The 23089-nt window shown below is 45.0% G+C and overlaps 1 protein-coding gene across 1 annotated transcript in view; it reads left to right on the plus strand.

Annotated features, from left to right (window-relative positions):
* The window catches only part of LOC126485062 (protein prickle-like), a 103772-nt gene that overhangs the window by 56907 nt on the left and 23776 nt on the right, over positions 1-23089 (plus strand). Inside the window, exons 5-6 of the mRNA XM_050108663.1 lie at positions 6373-6576; positions 18681-18879. Coding sequence (XP_049964620.1) covers positions 6373-6576; positions 18681-18879 — 403 coding nt within the window. The remainder of the gene's footprint in view (positions 1-6372; positions 6577-18680; positions 18880-23089) is intronic.

Raw genomic sequence — 23089 nt, forward strand, 5'->3', positions numbered from 1 at the left:
GTGCATCATACACAGATCTCCTAAAAAAATCATCTGCGGCCTGCAATCAAATCAAAGTGATGTGGATTGCTGTCAGCAGGTGTCCTTTTCGAACATGACAATGCAAGCCCCCACACTGGCTGTGCAATCACAGGCCGGCCGAAGTGGCCGTGCGGTTAAAGGCGCTGCAGTATGGAACCGCAAGACAGCTACGGTCGCAGGTTCGAATCCTGCCTCGGGCATGGATGTTTGTGATGGCCTTAGGTTAGTTAGATTTAACTAGTTCTAAGTTCTAGGGGACTAATGACCTCAGCAGTTGAGTCCCATAGTGCTCAGAGCCATTTTTTTTTTTTTTTTTTTTTTTTGTACAATCACAGACATGCATTTTGAGTGTCTTCTTCATCCACCATACTCACCAAACCTTGCCCCAAGTGACTTCCAAATGTTTGGACCGTTCAGAGACGCAATGGGAGGAAAGATGTTCCGTTCTAATGGAGAGCTACGCCACGCGGTGCATGAGTGGTTGCGCGGACTACCAAAAGAACTTTTTTCTAAAGGAATTAATGCACTTTGTAAGCGCTGGAGGACTTGCATTGAGCGTGGGGGAGATGATGTTCAAAAGTGATACAGCTTTGTACCACTTCTGCACAATAAACAATATTTAAAAAAGTTTAAGGTTTTCATTTGACTCACCTTTGTACTAAGTAGTGTATAAAAAACGAAGGAAATGGTTCAAATGGCTCTGAGCACTATGGGACTTAACCTCTGACGTCATCAGTCCCCTAGAACTTAGAACTACTTAAACCTAACCAACCTAAGGACGTCACACACATGCATGCCCGAGGCAGGATTCGAACCTGCGACCGTAGCGGTCGCGTGGCTCCAGACTGAAGCGCCTAGAACCGCTAGGCCACTTCGGCCGGCTGTCTGCTGGTAGAGCCAAAGATGATTACAGAGCTTTACATACATCGGTAGTGACTTGAATCTTACTATTGCTAAGGTTCCTGTCGTCTGCTAGGATAAATGCATGTGACAGTCATAACAGGTGTTCTACACGCTGCATCTAATAGCAATTTGCGTGAGCTACAATCACAGTTGCGGTGACTGAAAACAAAAGGCACAGAAGTCATGGCTTACAAGTACTCACTACTGAGAAAAGAGTTATGGCCACATTGACACAGTCTGTTCCACAAGAAAGTGTGCGCCATAGTTTTAAATGTAAACTCCGCAGCGAAATCTCTGATATTTGTCTCGAATCTGTACTCATTGCACTTTTGCACAGTATATAGATAAGCCCGCATCTCGTGATCGTGCGGTAGCGTTCTCGCTTCCCACGCCCGGGTTCCCGGGTTCGATTCCCGGCGGGGTCAGGGATTTTCTCTGCCTCGTGATGGCTGGGTGTTGTGTGCTGTCCTTAGGTTAGTTAGGTTTAAGTAGTTCTAAGTTCTAGGGGACTGATGACCATAGATGTTAAGTCCCATAGTGCTCAGAGCCATTTGAACCCATTTTTAGTATATAGATAAACAGTGTGAAAGTTGAATTTCTTGTTTCGTCACTTGCAATTTAAAATGAGTGCAAAGCGTCACGAGGCTGTGTACCTTGTAAATCATACAAAGGGACCATAGCTTTCATATGTAGCTGCTGGTAAAATTCTTAGGAAGTCAAAGACATTAATTGCGAAGTGGGTCAAGACAATGGGTTGTCCACGACGGATTGGCTTGCAATGTCTCAGAGTGCAAATCCGATCGCAAATGTTTTGTCGTATATTAAGATGAAGCTTAAAGGAAAGCCAATATATACTTTGAAGCAGCTGTCATATAAAATCAGGACGATATGGAGATCGTTACCGGGAGAATATGCAGGAAATCTCGTGAAAAGCATGCCAAAAAAGTGCCAGGCTATAATCGATATGGCGGAGATTGGATTAACTATTAGGTAGTTGTGCATGTATTTTCATGTTAACATATATTTATAATAGCGTCTTGTATTTCATACAGGTAACGCCTACGCTTTCTTGTGGAACTGACTGTATGTGTACTGCTTCCGTCCTACACCAACTTTAATGGAACACGCCGTGCAGATACAAACAATGTACGCATAGCCGAACTGTGGAAATATATACAGTATAACAGCTTAGTAGTCCAAAGATTCTAGCCACTATCGATGTATATAGAGCATGGGTTCTACCAGTAGACAGTGATCAGCTATTCAGTCGTCTCTGCGCGGTATGAGTCTGTTCACAGCGTTAACGCCGATTACAGTTTTAACACGAATGTGTACAATAATGTAGCACAGTTTTCATAGATTGACGACGTAATTCATGTTACTATACAGGGTGAGTCACCTAACGTTACCGCTGGATATATTTCGTAAACCACATCAAATACTGACGAACCGATTCCACAGACCGAACGTGAGGAGAGGGGCTAGTGTAATTGTTTAATACAAACCATACAAAAATGCACGGAAGTATGTTTTTTAACACAAACCTACGTTTTTTTAAATGGAACCCCGTTAGTTTTGTTAGCACATCTGAACATATAAACAAATACGTAATCAGTGCCGTTTGTTGCATTGTAAAATGTTAATTACATCCGGAGGTATTGTAACCTAAAGTTGACTCTTGAGTACCACTCCTCCGCTGTTCGATCGTGTGTATCGGAGAGCACTGCAACATACATCGCGTTTCTACAGAATGATCTGCCAACGTTGCTCGAAAATGTCCCACTGGAAACGCGTCGACGTGTGTGGTATCAGCATTCCGCAATTAACACTAGGCTGACCCTTGACAGGATGTTCGACGGGCGTTTCATAGGACGTGGAGGACGCATAAATTGGCCAGCCCATTCTCCTGATCTTACACCTCTGGACTTCTTTCTGTGGGGTACGTTAAAGGAGAATGTGTACCGTGATGTGCCTACAACCCCAGAGGATATGAAACAACGTATTGTGGCAGCCTGCGGCGACGTTACACCAGATGTACTGCGGCGTGTACAACATTCATTACGCCAGAGATTGCAATTGTGTGCAGCAAATGATGGCCACCACACTCAACATCTATTGGCCTGACATGTCGGGACACACTCTATTCCACTCCGTAATTGAAAACGGAAACCACGTGTGTACGTGTACCTCACCCCTCATGGTAATGTACATGTGCGTCAGTGAAAAAGACCAATAAAAAGGTGTTAGCATGTGGACGTAATGTGCTGTTCCAGTCTCTTCTGTACGTAAGGTCCATCACCGTTCCCTTTGGATCCCTACGTAATTCGGGGCTCTCCGATACACACGATCGAACAGCGGAGGAGTGGTACTCAAGCGTCAACTTTAGGTTACAATAGCTCCGGATGTAATTAACATTTTACAATGCAACAAACGGCACTGATTACGTATTTGTTTATATGTTCAGATGTGCTAACAAAACTAACGGTGTTCCATTTTAAAAAAACGTAGCTTTGTGTTAAAAAAACATACTTCTGTGCATTTTTTTATGGTTTGTATTAACCAGTTACACTAGCCCCTCTCCTCACGTTCGGTCTGTAGAATCGATTCGTCAGTATTTGATGTGGTGTACGAAATATATCCAGCGGTAATGTTAGGTGATTCACCCTGTATAATGACAGGTAAGTCTGTTCAATTGAGAACCATTATTTTATTTGGTGCACTACACACTGAAGAGCCAGAGAAACTGGTACACCTCCTAATATCGTGTAGGGCCTCCCCATGCACGCGGGCGTGCGCCGCAAGGACTCGACTAATGTCTGAAGTAGTGCTGGAGGGAATTGACACCATGAATCCGTAAGAGTACGAGGGGGTGGAGCTCTCGCCGGAGCGGCACGTTGCAAGGCATCCCAGCCATGTTCATATCTGGGGAGTTTGGTGGCAAGCGGAAGGGTTTTAACACAGAAGAGAGTTCCTGGAGGCACTCTGTAGCAATTCTGGATGTGTGGAGTGTCGCATTGTCCTGCTGGAGTTGCCCAAGTCCGTCAGAATGCACAAAAGACGTGACTCGTGCAGGTGATCAGACAGGATGCTTATGTGCGTGTCACCTGTCAGAGTCGTATCTAGATGCATCAGGGTTCCCATACCACTCCAACTGCACACGCTCCACGCCACTACAGAGCCTCCACCAGCTCGAACAGTGGCATGCAGGGTCCATGGATTCATGAGGTCGTCTCCATACCCGTACACGTCCATCCAAGCGATACAATTTGAAACGATACTCGTCCGACCAGGCAACATGTTTCCAGTCATCGGCAGTCCAGAGTCGGTTTGTAGAGATGGGGCCCCTCCACGCCCGCACCAACGTGGTGACCAAACCAAAAGTTCTACTGTCACCTCCATCAACATGTTAGTTATCTAACAGGTGGATCACAAGATGCTGGGCTGTGATGTCCGTGCGTCTGGGTAAGACTACGCATTAACACGGTCCATAAGGTGATAGATAGTGGACGAAACGCGAATGAGGGTAACGATTTGAAGAGCAGAGGGAAAAAAGTGCCAAGGCTCGTGCCGTGGGGAAAAAAAACCCTCTGCGACAGTGGGATGGGTAGTAAGAGCAGTAGTGGCTTACTAGCTGCGATAGTTCATGCAAGGTTGGATTTGTTAGTATGGGTATCATGCATCATTACCGTGGCAAGCGATAGCGATGTATCCCAGTTGCTGCAGACGCTACATTCCTGGAACAATCAAGATCTTTATATAGTAGTGGGAGATCGGCCATAGATCATCTCACTGTGTGGGGTATGTGTGGAGTTTGTCTGCATGCAGTGTACGGTACGGCTTCCCTGCGTGGTGCCAGTTGTTCGGCAGTGTATTCCAGCTGGATATCCAGTAATGGCGTCTGATTAACAGGGGCTCACCTGTACCGTTGTGTTTGCGTGTGCCGTTGACGGGCCCAGGCAAGGCGTAAAGCTTTGTGTCGTGCAGTCATCAAGGATACACGAATGGGCGTTAGGCTCCGAAAGCCCATATCGATGATGTTTCGTTGAATGATTCTCACGCTGATACTTGTCGGTGGCCCAGCATTGAAATTTGCAGCAGTATGCGGAAGGGTTGTCACATTGAACAGTTCTCTTTAGTCGTCGTTGGTCCCGTTCTTGCAGGATCTTTTTCCGGCAGCAGCGATGTCGGAGATTTGATGTATTACCGGATTCCTGATATTGACGGTACACTCGTGAAATGGCCGTATAGGAAAATCCCCACCTCATCGCTACCTCGGAGAATGTGTCCCACCGCTGGTGCGCCGACTGTAACTTTTGTGTTAGCAGAAGAGCCAACGCCGTGTTACGAGTGGAGGCCGAAATGCACGCGTTTTAGCTCACGCAGGCTGGCGTGAGGAGGGAAGAACTATACTGACGTGAGGTCTGGAACATGACAAGGAATGAGAATTCAGAAAGCGGAAGTAATTAGTTTCATACTTAACTTTAATCCATTAATGATGAATGTCGCTCTTGACGGTACATGATTCACAATATTATCTGTTCAGAATACATTCTTGAAAGTAGTCATTACAGTAACTGAATATGGCGGCTTGCTAGGTCGTAGCAAATGACGTAGCTGAAGGCTATGCTCAACTGTCGTCTCTGCAAATGAGAGCATATGTAGACAGTGATTCATCTCTGGCTAAGTCGGCTGTACAACTGGGGCGAGAGCTAGGGAGTCTCTCTAGACCTGCCGCGTGGTGGCGCTCAGTCTGCAATCACTGATAGTGGCGACACGCGGGTCCGACGTATACTAAGGGATCGCGGCCGATTTAAAGGCTACCACCTAGCAAGTGTGGTGTCTGGCGGTGACACCACACTTCTGTCACGCTGAACGGTTCTCTTCAGTCATCGTGGGTCCCGTTCTTGCAGGATCTTTTTCCGGCAGCAGCGATATCGGAGATTTGATGTTTTACCGGATTCATGACATTCACGGTATACTCGTGAAATGGTCGTACAGGAAAATGCCCACTTCATCGTTACCCCGGAGAGGCTGTGTCCCACCGCTCGCGCGCCGACTGTAACACCGCGTTCAAACTCACTTAAAACTTGATAACCTGTCATTGTAGCAGCAGCAAACGATCTAACAATTGCGCCAGGCACTTGGCGTCTTATGTAGGCGTTGTCGACCACAGCGTCGTATTCTGTCCGTTTACATGCCTCTATATTTGAAAACGCATGCCTGTACCATTTTCTTTGGCACTTCTGTTTAGGAACCCGATGATGGTCAGACGACTGAAACTTGTTGTATAAATAAAGCTTTTTACCAGCAGCTCGAGACGGTAATATGACATTTATCAACTGTCGAATGATGACAGCCAAAGTGACGTCGCCCTTGCTGCGGCTCCGCCTGGAGCAGTACAGTGGCAGTGTGACAGTGGAGTGAGGGCCGCGCCGTGGCGTGTTGCAGTGTGAGGAGCCGCTGTCTGGCGGCGACATGGCGGTGTTCGCGTCGCGCGCCGGGCCCGCCGCGTGCTGGCACCCCGCCTGCTTCACCTGCTGCGTCTGCCGCGAGCTGCTGGTCGACCTCATCTACTTCTGGAAGGACGGCCGCCTCTACTGCGGCCGACACCACGCCGAGACGCTCAAGCCGCGCTGCTCCGCCTGCGACGAGGTGAGTAGACACGGACAGAGGTCAGCTGGCGGCTCGCGCGACGCCTGCCGAGCAGGCGCGGTTGACTCGGCAGGCGCGGTTGACTGTATAGGCTGCGTTCACACTGCCGGCCGGGCCGAGCCCAGCCTGGCCGGGCCGCCGCCCGCTTCGATATCAAACACATGGTTTTGAATTGCGGTGTTCACACTGGCGGCCGGGCCGCGCCGACACGGCGTGAGCCTCCCGGAGCCGAGCCGGCGACATCCCGAGTGTTTAATATTGCCGGCGCGAGCCGACCGCAGGCGCGAGCCTGTGGAGCAGCACAACAGCTTCTGCAGTACATGCATCACACGTCTCCCTTCTGCTTTCTTCACAAGTGTGACTGCACACGTCTTTTATTTTAAGATGTTACCTCACATTTCACAATCAGTGAGGAAAAATTACGTTTATTATGATGATACATGCGAAATTACTTTTATTTCATTTATTTAATCTACCGTATTTACATGCATTTACAACAATAGCTTGCCAGCGATCGCGGCATTGCCGCCACTGAATAGTTCGCATTTACTTGTAAACGGAGACAGATATGAGTGTCACTGAGGGACGGAAATGTGTCCCTACCAGATGATAATGCATTGTAAAGTCATGCTGTGGCAGTTCCTTATCAGTGGAAATAGAACCACTGAGTCAAAGGGCATTATCTCAAAACTCTTCGCCTATCAATCTGTCTATCTTACAAGGTAATGAAAAGAATTCTGTGAGGTCATCAGTGGCTCCACATGATGAACCATCACCACTGCCAAGCGCTGCATCATGAATAAAAAAGAAGAAAAAAGTTGGAAAATTCTGAAGGAGTATTTCTGCGATTCTTCGTTGAAGGCACCGCAAGACATTACCCAAAATGACGAAGCTAATTACTTCCTAATGATTCTCAGGAGTCCCATAAACTCTCTTCCCCTCAGAGGTTAGCCTTTGTGAAATTTAAAATACAAAAGCATGACTACAATTAACTGGAGGTGGCGAATGCTGTACAAAGTTCTACTGCAAACCAAAAAGTCTGTACTAACGAATCTTACCTTATCGTTATACACAATTTTTCTTCTGCTGTTATACTTCTGCGAAAATTTGTGTTCTGTTTAGAAATTTTGTCTTGAATGTTCTGCAGCAGATACTGAAATGTATTATGATTCATTCTGTAATCTGAATAAAATTTTTCAGGATAGTTTTTAAGTTCTTCATATAAAGAAAAAAACTCTCCTAAATGTCTGTCGCTATTCATAGGATGAATCCATAACCTCCTAGTTCTTCTGTACTTCAAAACTCGACGAGTTACTGCAGAGTCAAAACAATACCAATAAAAGAGTGAAGACGTTGTTCTACACGACAGCACAGACTAGATAAAGGCGAGCAACTGTTGACTGCAGCTGCGTTTTCTACTGACTTGCTTGTCAGCTGTCGAAGGGTGGAGATCTTTTTAAATTTATTTATTTGGCCTCCCGCCAGCCATTTAGCCAAAGAGTGGGGATTACCTTGACAGTGCAGCGCAGCCCGCCAAGGAAGAAAAAAAAAAACAATGAAGAACAATGAAACGTACATCTGTGCCGATCTACAGTAGTTTCATTAACTCTCCATTATTTTTTCTGTCAAAGTAGACAACGAGACTACAGAATTGCGCTTCAGTTATCTTTTAGTTCGAAATACGAAATGTACATCATACTAATTGTAGGATGTTGATGACAAATAATTGTTTGTCTTTTGTGATGCAACGTGTGGCCAATTATAAAAGCATAGCAGATGAATTGTCCAGTAGCCTAGGGAAAAATTCTTATACATTTGGATTTATCTAGAGAATGAGACCATTAAAATAATAAGACGGACCGACACTAGGTCTGCGCTGATCACTAGTAATTAATTTTTTTTTCGGTGCTGCATTATATGACTACACTAAACCAAGCTGTAACCGCGCGAACTCCGTGGCTTGCGGACGCGGCACTGACGCCACTGAATAGCTCGCATTACTTGAGACCAGAGACAGATATCAGTATCATTATCATTTCAAAAACTTTTTGGTACTTTTAGCTACATTTCATTCCCAACAATGTATGGTCTAAAACGGATCTAACAGTAAGCTAACCGCTACATAACTTTTTCACTACAAGATTTGTAAATCAAGTGCACAACGTTGACAAATAGCATCATTTCACAATGACTGTTAAGAAATATGGAAAGATAAATGATTCAATACGAAGCTAAGATGTTGCACTACCACGTGTACAAAAATCAGATTCTTTAGCCGCATACTTTCTTCAAAATCGGTTGGGAAGCGTTACGAAACTAAGAAATCACGCGAAACGAAAAGTAGACTTTTTCTTTTTTCACGACGTAAGTAACGCTTTTAAGGAAGAAATAAGTTCATAAAACGATGTGGCAAAGTCTTATATACCGGTAAGAATTTTTAAAACATGAAAATCGGAGAAGTGGTTTTTTCCCCATTTCGCCGTCCCTTAGGCTTGCTCACCTGCAGGTAGCTTCGGAGTAAAACCTCCAGTGCTACATTCCTCTGTACGTTACTCTCACGGGCCATTGAGGAGTCCTGTCGCCGTCTGACGTCACAGCCTGCAAGGCGAGGCCTCCGTGAAAGGTAGGCGGCGGCGCATATGCCACACCACGTGACACTACACGTCTTACGAGTGACTGCAGCCGTTTCCGGTGGGGAGCGAGTATTTCAGACTAGTTGAATAATTCTTAATTGCGCGTTTAAATGCATGCAAGCTGTCAATAGCATACCACAAAGTTAAGACCTTTAACGGATACTTTTCCGTTGTTGTTGTTGTTGTGGTCTTCAGTCCTGAAGCTGGTTTCTACATCTACATCTACATGATTACTCTGCAATTCACATTTAAGTGCTTCGCAGAGGGCTCATCGAACCACAATTATACTATCTCTCTACCATTCCACTCTCGAACAGCGCGCGGGAAAAACGAACACCTAAACCTTTCTGTTCGAGCTCTGATTTCTCTTATTTTATTTTGATGATCATGACTACCTATGTAGGTTGGGCTCAACAAAATATTTTCGCATTCTGAAGAGGAAGTTGGTGATTGAAATTTTGTAAATAGATCTCGCCGCGATGAAAAACGTCTTTGCTTTAATGACTGCCATCCCAACTCGCGTATCATATCTGCCACACTTTCTCCCCTATTACGTGATAATACAAAACGAGATGCCCTTTTTTGCACCCTTTGGATGCCCTCCGTCAATCCCACCTGGTAAGCATCCCACACCGCGCAGCAATATTCTAACAGAGGACGAACGAGTGTAGTGTAAGCTGTCTTTTTAGTGGACTTGTTGCATCTTCTAAGTGTCCTGTCAATGAAACGCAACCCTTGACTCGCCTTCCCCACAATATTATCGATGTGGTCTTTCCAACTGAACTTGTTCGTAATTTTAACACCCAGGTACTTAACTGAATTGACAGCTTTGATAATTGTACTATTTATCGAGTAATCGAATTCCAACGGATTTCTTTTGGAACTCATGTGGGTCACCTCACACTTTTCGTTATTTAGCGTCAACTGCCACCAGCTCTCCATGCTACTCTATCCTGTGCAAGCTTCTTCCTCTCCCAGTACCTACTGCAACCTACATCCTTTTGTATCTGTTTACTGTATTCATCTCTTGGTCTCCCTCTACGATTTTTACCCTCCACACTACCCTCCAATACTAAATTGGTGATCCCTCGATGTCTCAGAACATGTCCGACCAACCGATCCCTTCTTCTAGTCAAGTTGTGCCACAAACTTCTCTTCTCCCCAATCCTATTCAATACTTCCTCATTAGTTATGTGATCTACCCACCTAATCTTCAGTATTCTTCAGTAGCACCACATTTCGAAAGCTTCTATTCTCTTCTTGTCTAAACTATTTATCGTCCACGTTTTACTTCCATAAATGACTACACTCCATACAAATACTTTCAGAAACGACTTCCTGACATTTAAATCTACACTCGATGTTAAAAAATTTCTCTTCTTCAGAAACGCTCTCCTTGCCATTGCCAGTCTACATTTTATATCCTCTCTACTTCGACCATCATCAGTTATTTTGCTCCCCAAATAGCAAAACTCCTTTACTACTTTAAGTGTCTCATTTCCTAATCTAATTCCCTCAGCATCACCCGACTTAATTCGACTACATTCCATTATCCTCGTTTTGCTTTTGTTGATTTTCATCTTATACCCTCCTTTCAAGACACTGTCCATTCCGTTCAACTGCTCTTCCAACTCCCTTGCTGTCTCTGACAGAATTACAATGTCATCAGCGAACTCCAAAGTTTTTATTTCTTCTCCATGGATTTCAATACCTACTCCGAACTTTTCTTCTGTTTCCTTTACTGCTTGCTCAATATACAGATTGAATAACATTGGGGAGAGGCTACAACCCTGTCTCACTCCCTTCCCAACCACTGCTTCCCTTTTGTGCTCCTCGACTTTTATAACTGCCATTTGGTTTCTGTACAATTTGTAAATAGCCTTTCTCTCCCTGTATTTTACCCCTGCCACCTTAAGAATTTGAAAGAGACTATTCCAGTCAACATTGTCAAAAGCTTTCTCCAAGTCTACAAATGCTAGAAACGTAGGTTTGGCTTTCCTTAATCTAGCTTCTAAGATAAGTCGTAGGGTCAGTATTGCCTCACATGTTCCAACATTTCTACGGAATCCAAACTGATCTTCCCCGAGGTCCGCTTCTACTAGTTTTTCCATTCGTCTGTAAAGAATTCGTGTTAGTATTTTGCAGCTGTGACTTATTAAACTGATAGTTCGGTAATTTTCACATATGTCAACACCTGCTTTCTTTGGGATTGGAATTAATATATTCTTCTTGAAGTCCGAGGGTATTTCGCCGGTCTCATACATCTTGCTCACCAGATGGTAGAGTTTTGTCAGGACTGGCTCTCCCAAGGCTGTCGGTACTTCTAATGGAATGTTGTCTACTCCCGGGGCCTTGATTCGACTCAGGCCTTTGAGTGCTCTGTCAAACTCTTCACGCAGTATCGTATCTCCCATTTCATCTTCATCTACATCCTCTTCAATTTCCATAATATTGTCCTCAAGTACTTTTCCATTGACAGACTGCACGGAACCGAGCGTTCGCGCAGTGCGGCGGGCAAGGTGACATCACAAAGTTCGTTGCGGGGCCCGTATCTCTCGTGAGCCCCACTGCAAGGCGGTTCTCGAAGGCGGTAAGGCGCGAACATTGAGTGTGCTCTTCATGTCGATCGTCATTCAGCAGCAATATATACAGACAAGGGACAATTTGTGAAGAGCACTTCACAGCATGTCAGTTGGTATGGTGAGACGCTGCCGGCGGATGTTGTCTTTTAGCGTCCCTAATGAGGTCGGACGATCGCGCTAGACTTGCGACTTCAGGCAACCCCACAACCAATAATCACACGGTCTGAGGTCTGGGGACGTGGGAGGCCAAGCATGACGGCTCAGCAGGCGAACCTCACCAAACGAGGTCTGCAGACATCTTTCACGCGTGAAGCAATATGGGTTGCAACATCACCCTGCACAAAGGTCGTAAATTCCAAAAGGTGTTAACCAGCCAGGCTAAGGATGATCTGACTCCCTCTCTCACTACAGCTCATTTTATACACGGTTCTCATGCAAATACTTCGACGTGTTATTCTACAAGTAAAACTAAAATAACATGAAGATGGCAATCACGTCGAAATAGCCTTATTTTAACAAAAATATATAATCGAACACATTAGCGTCTTGGTCTCATAGCATAATACATGATGTTGACGTATGACATACAGGGTGATTCTCGAAAATACGCAAATAATTTAATATGGTATTCTACAAGTAAAACTAGAGAAAAAAGTTCATATAAACATAGGTGGGCAAATGTTTAGTTACGGAGTTACGGCTAATAAAAGATTTTGCCTGAAATTTAGCAACTTCGCAATTATGAAGCCATCGAAAAACTCTAAGAGATTAAAGTAAATCACGATTCCCACTTATTTTGTTGTTATTGATCTAGTGAATCTGATAAAACAGGTCCCGGACGTGTTTCTGCAGTAGTTTTCCAGAACATCCAGAGAAGCAAAGACGTAATTTCGTAAAAATTTTAATTTATTAACTACTTGACTCAATTAGTTTTTTTTTAATTCCAGACAGTTGCACGAAGTTTTTAACAGAAGTTATTGTACTGGTACCCGGACTACGTTGAACAGCATCCATAATATCCTCTCGATCGTCTTCACGTATCGAGTGCTCGTACTGATTATGAACGCTAGGTAGAGAACCTGTCTCCCGTAACATTCGAAAGACTCCGCTAATGGTTCGTGAATTCGGAATCCTCCGAGCCGGATGTTGTTGTTGTGGTCTTCAGTCCTGAGACTGGTTTGATGCAGCTCTCCATGCTACTCTATCCTGTGCAAGCTTTTTCATCTCCCAGTACCTACTGCAACCTACATCCTTCTGAATCTGCTTAGTGTATTCATCTCTTGGTCTCCCTCTACGATTTTTACCCTCCACGCTGCCCTCCAATACTAAACTGGTGATCCCTTGATGCCTCAGAACATGTCCTACCAACCGATCCCTTCTTCTGGTCAAGTTGTGCCACAAACTTCTCTTCTCCCCAATCCTATTCAATACTTCCTCATTAGTTATGTGGTCTACCCATCTAATCTTCAGCATTCTTCTGTAGCCGGATAACGTACGCAATATTCGTTAACTGCAGCCATAGCATTACCATCACATTTGCCATAAAGAAACAACATTTCGGCATATTCCTCTGTCGTAAATTTGAAAGACATGCCTTTTTCATAAATTATCTACAAACTACAACAGTTACTGTGTGGTTTCAATTAAATACAATGATGTTGTTATTATGTTCTTTCGCTGAACAAAACAGAAACCTAACTCGTTTCAAGGTTACGAAACGACTGAAACAACTCACTAACAGTTGCGAACAATGACGTAAACGTTTCTACATTCTTAGTGGAAGGTAAACAAATTTACTTGTAAAATTATCTTTGCTTCTCTGGATTATCCGGAAAATTAATGCAGATACACGTTTGGACATGTTTTATTAGATTAAGCAGATCCATAACAAAATAAATGGAAATCGTGCTTTACTTCAATCTCGTACAGTTTTGCGATGGCTCCACATTAGCTTAATTTCAGAAACATCAGCCTCCTTCTCGAGTGTGCGTGATATCTATAAGAGATAAGCAGGGAGGACCCTATGGACAGAGAGGGAGGAACCATGAACGGAGAGATTGGACAGGAAGAGACTAATAGAGAGGGGGCAGGAGGAGGTGGAGAGACCGTGCGGGTGGGGAATGGAGGTGGTGGATGGAGGGAGAGGATATAGGAGATGGACAAAGAGGGGGTGCAGGAGAAGATGGACGGTGAGAGGAGGATGGAGGAGATTGACTGGTAGAAGAGTAGAATAAATAAATACCCATGCAACGGTTGGTACTCAGCTAGTCATCTATAAAGGATCTACATCTACATCCACGTGATTACTCTGCTATTCACAATAAAGTGCCTGGCAGAGGGTTCAATGAACCACCTTCATGCTGTCTCTCTACCGTTCCACTCTCGAGCGGCACGCGGGAAAAAGCGAGCACTTAAATTTTTCCGTGCGAGCCCTGATTTCTCTTATTTTATCGTGATGATCATTTCTCCCTATGTAGAATGTTTTCGCAATCGGAGGAGAAAACTGGTGATTGAAATTTCATGAGAAGATCCCGTCGCAACGAAAAACGCCTTTGTTTTAATGATTGTCATTCCAATTCACGTATCATGTCTGTGACACTATCTCCCCTATTTCGCAATAATACAAAACGAGCTGTCCTTCTTTGTACTTTTTCAGTGTCATCCGTCAGTCCCACCTGATGCGGATCCCACACCGTACAGCAATACTCCAGAATAGAGCGGACAAGCGTAGTGTAAGCAGTCTCTTTGGTAGACCTGTTGCACCTTCTAAGTGTTCTGCCAATGAATCGCAGTCTTTGGTTTGCTCTACCCACAATATTATCTATGTGGTCGTTCCAATTTAGGTTATTTGTAATTGTAATCCCTAAGTATTTAGTTGAATTTACAGCCCTCAGATTTGTGTGACCTATCGCGTAATCGAAATTTAGCTGATTTCTTTTAGTACTCATGTGAATAATTTCGCACTTTGCTTTATTCAGGGTCAATTGCCACTTTTCGCACCATACAGATATCTTATCTAAATAATTTTGCAAGTCGTTTTGATCATGTGATGACTTTACAAGACGGTAAATGACAGCATCATCGGCAAACAATTTAAGACGGCTACTCAGATTGTCTCCTATGTCGTTAATATAGATCAGGAACAATAGAGGGCCTATAACACTTCCTTGGGGAACGCCGGATATTACTTCTGTTTTACTCGATGACTTTCCGCCTATTACTACGAACTGTGACCTATCTGACAGCGCCCCTACGTCTTCCCTACTGAACGTCTCCAGGCTTGTTCCTGTGAACTTACCTACCTGTTGTTGTTGTGGTCTTCAGTTCTGAGACTGGTTTGATACAGCTCTCCATGCTACTCTATCCTGTCCAAGCTTCTTCATCTCCCAGTAGCTACTGCAACCTACATCCTTCTGAATCTGCTTAGTGTATTCATCTCTTGGTCTCCCTCTACGATTTTTACCCTCCACGCCGCCCTCCAATACTAAATTGGTGATCCCTTGATGCCTCAGAACATATCCTACCAACCGATCCCTTCTTCTTGTCAAGTTGTGCCACAAACTCCTCTTCTCCCCAATCCTATTCAATACTTCTTCATTAGTTATGTGATCTACCCATCTAATCTTCAGCATTCTTCTGTAGCACCACATTTCGAAAGCTTCTATTCTCTTCTTGTGCAAACTATTTACCGTCCATGTTTCACTTCCATACATGGCTACACTCCATACAAATACTTTCAGAAATGACTTCCTGACACTTAAATCTATACTCGATGTTAACAAATTTCTCTTCTTCAGAAACGCTTTCCTTGCCATTGTCAGTGTACATTTTATATCCTCTCTACTTCGACCATCATCAGTTATTTTGCTCCCCAAATAGCAAAACTCCTTTACTACTTTAAGTATCTCATTTCCTAATCTAATTCCCTCAGCATCACCCGACTTAATTCGACTACATTCCATTATCCTCGTTTTGCTTTTGTTGCTGTTCATCTTATATCCTCCTTTCATGACACTGTCCATTCCGTTCAACTGCTCTTCCAAGTCCCTTGCTGTCTCTGACAGAATTACAATGTCATCAGCGAACTCCAAAGTTTTTATTTCTTCTCCATGGATTTTAATACCTACTCCGAATTTTTCTTTTGTTTCCTTTACTGCTTGCTCAATATACAGATTGAATAACATCGGGGACAGGCTACAACCCTGTCTCACTCCCTTCCCAACCGCTTCTTCCCTTTCATGCCCCTCGACTCTTATAACTGCCATCTGGTTTCTGTACAAATTGTAAATAGCCTTTCTCTCCCTGTATTTTACCCCTGCCACCATCAGAATTTGAAAGAGAGTATTCCAGTCCTCATTGTCAAAAGCTTTCTCTAAGTCTACAAATGCTAGAAACGTAGGTTTGCCCTTCCTTAATCTAGCTTCTAAGATAAGTCGTAGGGTCAGTATTGCCTCACATGTTCCAACATTTCTACGGAATCCAAACTGATCCCCGAGGTCGGCTTCTACAAATTTTCCATTCGTCTGTAAAGAATTCGCGTTAGTATTTTGCAGCTGTGACTTATTTTAAACTGATAGTTCGGTAATTTTCACATCTGTCAACACCTGCTTTCTTTGGGATTACCTACCTACGGGTCTATAAAAATAGGCGTCACACGCTGTTGGAATGAAATATTACCATAACAACAGAGACTGACATTTCTCAACGTGCTCCGCGAAGTGAGCTCAGGCGTAGTAAAACGAGTTCGTGAGCACCCATTTTCAGTATACGTCACAGGCAACGTGTGCGACGCTATGGGGCGAAAATACATACTACACATACTCACACTTTTAGATGTGCGAAACTTTTCGACGACCCTGTAGTAGCAAGTAGTCCCATGGCGCCTCATACCACTACTATTAACAGTGAGCGGGACTCTGTTCGCTTTCCGCTAGACCAGAGAGCAGGGCTGTTAAACTTGTCGCCTGCGGCGAATCGCATCTGGGACACAACACGGCCCTGCGCACTCGGACTGGGGACCCCGCCGCCCCCGGCATTACGTATTCTGGGAGGCGGCGAGCAGCCAGCATGGGCAGGCGCGGCCCGAAGCCGCTGGCATTCCCCGCTGGAAGGCTGCCAGGTCGCGGCAGCGTCGGGTCGGACGCCGCATCGAAAGTGGGCTCCAGCGTCCAGGCAGCGAGCGTTGCGTAGCGTAGTGTAGTAGCAGCACCTCTGGAGCGAGCTCTGATGGGCGCATAACAGAACTGCCAACATACGGTGCCCCCAAAGTCATGTGGCTGTAGAACGCTGTACGGTTCGCCAGCAAGTGCTCTGCAGATTCTGAAACCCGATATTCCGCCAGTACTTCCAGATCCACTTCAAAAGTTCCGTGGCTTTTCTTATACGTCCTTTTCATAGGCATGTGAGTAATTTGCGTTTGATATCTGCAATGAACCTGGCTTAAAACCTTGAAGAGACGAAGGCAAGGCCATTTGCTTGTTTGGTTTGCAGCAGCGTCGCGACGCGAAATTTAACCGACAGGAAGAAGATGCTGTGATATGCAAATGATTAGCTTTTCAGAGCATTCACACAAGGTTGGTGCTGGTGGCGACATCTATAACGTGCCGACATGAGGAAACTTTCCAACCGATTTCTCATACACAAACAGCAGTTGACCGGCGTTGCCTCGTGAAACGTTCTTGTGTTGCCTCGTGTAAGGAGGAAAAATGCGTACCAGCATGTTACCGACTTTGATAAAGGTCGGATTGTAGCCTGTCGCGATTGCGGTTTATCGTAGCGCGACATTGCTGCTCGCGTTGGTCGAGATCCTATAACTGTTAGCAAAATATGGAATCGGTGGGTTCAGGAGGGTAATAAGGAACGCCGTGGTGGATCCAACGGCCTCGTATCACTAGCAGTCGAGATGACAGGCATCTTATCCGCATGGCTGTAACGGATCGTGCAGTCACGTCTCGATCCCTGAGTCAACAGATGGGGATGTTTGCAAGACAACAACCATGTGCACGAACAGTTCGGAAACGTTTGCAGCAGCATGGACTATCAGCTCGGAGACCATCATGGCTGCGGCTACCCCTGACGCTGCACCACAGACAGAAGCGCCTGCGATGGTGTACTCAACGACGAACCTGCGTGCACGAATGGCAAAACGTAATTTTTTCGGATGAATCCAGGTTCTGTTTACAGCATAATGATGGTCGCATCCGTGTTTGGCGACATCGCGGTGGACGCATTGGAAGCGTGTATTCGTCATCGCCATACTGGCATATCACCCGGCGTGATGGTACGGGGTGCCATTGGTTACACGTCTCGGTCACCTCTTGTTCGCATTAACGGCATTTTGAACACTGGACGTTACATTTCAGATGTGTTGCGACCCGTGGCTCTACCCTTAGTTCGATCCCCGCGAATCCCTACATTTCAGCAGGATAATGCACGAGCGCATGTTGCAGGTCCTGTACGGGCCTTTCTGGATACAGAAAATGTTCGACTGCTGCCCTGGCCAGCACATTCTACAATTGAAAACGTCTGGTCAATGGTGGCCGAGCAAGTGGCTCGTCACAATAGGCCAGTCACTACTCTTGATGAACTGTGGTATCGTGTTGAAGCTGCATGGGCAGCTGTACCTGTACACGCCATCCTAGCTCTGTTTGACTCAATGCCCAGGCGAATCAAGACCGTTATTACGGCCAGAGGTGGTTGTTCTGGTTACTGATTTCTCAGGATCTATGCACCCAAACTGCGTGAAAATGCTATCACATGTCAGTTCTAGTATAATGTATTTGTCCAATGAATACCCGCTTATCACCTGTATTTCTTCTTGGTGTAGCACTTTTAATGGCCAGTAGTGTAGGTTGGAGAGGAAGTCAGCGAGTACCGGCTGTGCCCGCAGATCATCCTGGCGGACGAGTGCACGGAGGCGGAGGGCCGGGCGTGGCACATGAAGCACTTCGCGTGCTTCGAGTGCGACCGCCAGCTGGGAGGGCAGCGGTACATCATGCGCGACGGCCGCCCCTACTGCCTGCACTGCTTCGACGCCATGTTCGCCGAGTACTGCGACTCGTGCGGGGAGCCCATCGGCGTCGACCAAGGTGAGTGCTCTCTGCCTCTCCAGGCAGCCCATCGTCACATTGAGAGAGAAAACATGGACAAAATATGTGCCGAGATTTCACATCTGGAGCTAATTTTCCATTTGCGTGTAACGCACTAATGTTGTCTTTCGCTTCGTTCACCGACAAAAATGGAAAGTGATACGACACGAAGGCAGTGATCCAATATTTATCAAACTTTGCGGACATGCTCATCACATGGAGGGTATTAAATGATTAAATTTTCATTCCATTCGGAACTGGAGTCCACTGTCAGTATCAGTATTAGACGTGTTCCCTCATACGTGTTGCAAACCGGACACAATAGAAAGGACCAGGCCCCTTTGCTTTTCTCTTGTATCACTCGTCTATCACATCAGAGAAATACACATTTTAAGACAAAATTTAACTACATGAAATATTGCTCCCAGTAAAGGTTGACATAAGCAGTGACAAAACTTAGCTCTCTTTAGAGTTTCTGCTGGCAACAAATTTTAAGGAGGCAATGTAAGGTTTATATCAATTTCGCTCAAACACGTAGCTAGTGATTGAATCACGACACAGACACTTTAACAATTTCGGCAACAAATAAATAGCGTTAATTTATACTCACGGTAATCAACTAATCAACAGCCTTGCCATTGAATAACTAGTAGGCCAGTTGGGACGAATTAGCAACAAAAATGGCTCTGAGGCACTATGCGACTTAACTTCTGAGGTCATCAGTCGCCTAGAACTAACCTAAGGACATCACACACATCCATGCCCGAGGCAGGATTCGAACCTGTGGTCGTAGCGGTCACTCGGCTCCAGACCGTAGCGCCTAGAACCGCTCGGCCACACCGGCCGGTGAATTAGCAACACCCAGCAACTAGGGGAGTTAATACCAACAGTCTTTAAATGTCTTGCTCCCCATTAAATAAACAAACTTACAGTAATTAAATGAATAACAAATCAAAACACACTACGCTCCACTCAAACTCTTCAGTGGAAGCCAAGCCAAAATGAAGATTCCATTAACTGACTAGCACTAAAGCCACACTAAAGCTCATCTCTGTGTTTCCAGACACACATGGGGCAAACTTATACAAGACAAGATTTTGAAGGGAGCACATCAGTAAAACCGGTAGTGGAGCTAACTCGTGCCATTGAAAATTAAGGTACTAGACCGGGGCACAAGGTGGTATACAATGAGGTTGCAATAGTGCTATACTGCGCTCCAAAATATTAATTCAAATGGCCAATTCAAAATTAAGTACACATAAACCCGCATTAATTAACGAGGAGTGACACCAGGTCGCTGGAAGGGATGGCAACACTTAATTGAAAAGGCGAATGCCGGAGTCGGCAGTAACATCAAACACCTTCTCCGAGTTTTAACCAGGAGTCACTTCCCGCTATACAAGTAAACATTTAACCAAGCACAAGGACGGAACACCAAAGAGAAAATTCAAATAAAACCCCCCAAAAGATTATAAAGGACAGGGAACCCCAACTATTTAAATTTAAAAGAATTAGCTCTCCCCAAAGGCAGTGTAAACGCTAAGGCCACACTTAAGAGGCCACCAAAATTGGTTACAAAAGGTCTTATACATTCGCTCCTTTTCTTTAAAAGAAACACTAGGCTGCTTAACTTCTGCTGGACGCCCGGTATGGCTCGTGTAGGATACACCAGGCAGCAACCAAGACTAGGCGGTCGCAAGGCACGGCGAGCAAAATCAGGAGAGCAAACAGGCAGGCAGCCAACGCATATCCTCCTTCCTGAACCGGCAGACCGCGTACAACCAACTCCACATATACGTGGTTGCTTCACCCCATCGTACCTCGCGGCGTCTCAGCAGCTCGCCCGAGCAAACGTCAACTGCCACTCGCCCCGCGAATGCCGAAAACAACAAGGCAAGCAAAGATAGAAACATGGAAGGATCGATAATGGACATCCAAGAGACTGGCGCGCCAGTAACGAGCGCCACGGCTCAATCCCAAAGGGCACGAATGCATTCTTGTATTCGTTGGACCATGGAGGCAAACACTCCCCGAGTGTGACCTTGAGGAATTTCTGCCTTAACTAAGAACTCATAGTGAGTCAGTTCGCGAAGATGCGATGGTAATCCCAAAAGTAAGGTCTCCTATATTTTTTTATAAGTACATAGACCTGTTAATTTCTACAATGGTTTACATCAGTTTACAGCTTGAACATTTTGCTATTTTCCGACATAATCACCATTTCTGTCGATGCATTTTTGTAGACGCTGTGGCAGTTTTTGTATGCCCATGTCATACCAGCTCGCCGCCATGCTGTTTAGAAAGTTATGAACCTCCTCTTTCACCTCGTCGTCGGAGCTGAATCGCTGGGACCACAATTAACGCTGACAGGTACCGTGAGACTCTGAAAAAACTCAAACGGGCAATTCAGAACCAGAGAAGAGGATTGTCGGGCAAGGGCGTACGCATTCTCCATAACAACGCTCGCCCACACATCGCTCGGCAAACCGTTGCTCTCCTGCAACAGTTTCAGTGGAACATAATCACCCACCCACCCTTTAGTCCTGACTTGGCGCCCAGTGACTATCACCTGTTCCCTAGGTTAAAAGAACATTTGGCCGGAAAGCGATTCAGGTCCGACGACGAGGTGAAAGAAGAGGTTCGTAACTTTCTGAACAGCATGGCGGCGAGCTGGTATGACATGGACATACAAAAACTGCCACAACGTCTACAAAAATGCATCGACAGAAATGGTGATTATGTCGTAAAATAGATAAATGTTCAAGCTGTAAACTGATGCAAACCATTGCAGAAATAAACAGGTCTACGTACTTACAAAAAACATAGAAGACCTGACTTTTGGGAATACCCTCGTACGTAGGTGGCTGGATGGAGGCCGGGGTGAACGTACGCGGCATCGCATTGCAATCCAGACAAGCTCCATGTGTTACAAATCTGAAGACCTGTCGCGCTAGTCAAGGAGCCGTACATTCCTCAAAGATTTTGTGGTTGGTTGGTTGGTTGATTTGGGAAAAGGGACCTAACAGTGAGGTCATGGGTCCCATCGGATTGGGGAAGGATGGGGAAGGAAGTCGGCTGTGCCTTGTCATAGGAACCATCCCGGCATTTGCCTGAAGCGATTTAGGGCAATCACGGAAAACCTAAATCAGGATGCCTGGACGCGGGTATGCCATCTTCCTCCCGAATGCAAGTCCACTGTGCTAAACAACACTGCGCCGCCTCGCTCGGTGCTTTTGCGATGCGAAATTCACTGTCGGCATCTTGAGTTACCCTGTTAGAAAATGTCGTTTCGTGACGTGGTCACGAATGGCATGAGATCAAGGTTTACCACTCTTGCCAAATGCTGGTGAGAATTCAGCCTCCCTTCAAGAATTATCATATCAGTTCTGTTTAGGACTGTCATAATTTGCGTGTGACAAACTGGGGCATTTCTCTTAAACTGACTGAAAATGGGCGTAATTTGGGAGACAGGTACAGGGACAATGCCCTTAAGGTTAAAAAAGTTAATTAATGGAAATAATTTTTCGGTTTGTGATTACAAGCGTCTGTAGGTACACCAAATAATGGATCTTTGAAAGATCTCGCTTATTTGTCTGGAAGTGTCACGCGCTAACACTGATTTCACTATTGCTGTTGATTTTGTTCTGTCCAACGTCACTTTTTTAAATTGGAATCATGAAAAAGTTTGGAACTTAGCCTAGAAGTTCAGTCCTCTGATTTAAAAAAAGGTATGAAGTTTAACGGCGTGATATCACATTGCTAATTCCGCTGCTTTTACGTATTTTCCCTATTTAAATGAAACAAAATAAATGTCCCTATATTTGAAGTGCTTGGAGACTGCACGTTTTATTTAATCTTTACGTTAGCTGAATGATGCTTAATATCTGTCTTACCCCACGTATAATGGATACAATGGGCACAAATTACACGTTTTACACATTCTACTTCATAGTCACTTCTCCAATTTTTTTATGAAGAACCACTTTTATGAATATTTCTCTTGGAGTGGGTTGCATTACTTATTGCCCGCCCATCCTATATAAACTGAGTCAAAAACGACTTCACAAATTTGGAATGATTTAGAAATTTATTCAGATAACTTACAGAATCGGTAGATGTGTCATTTTGTAGGAAAAAAACCTCATGAATCCATGGACCCTACATGTCAGCAGGGGACTGTTCAATCTGGTAGAGGCTCTGTAATGGTGTG

This window comes from Schistocerca serialis, chromosome 6 (genome assembly GCF_023864345.2).
Source record: "Schistocerca serialis cubense isolate TAMUIC-IGC-003099 chromosome 6, iqSchSeri2.2, whole genome shotgun sequence".
NCBI classification, from domain to species: domain Eukaryota; kingdom Metazoa; phylum Arthropoda; class Insecta; order Orthoptera; family Acrididae; genus Schistocerca; species Schistocerca serialis.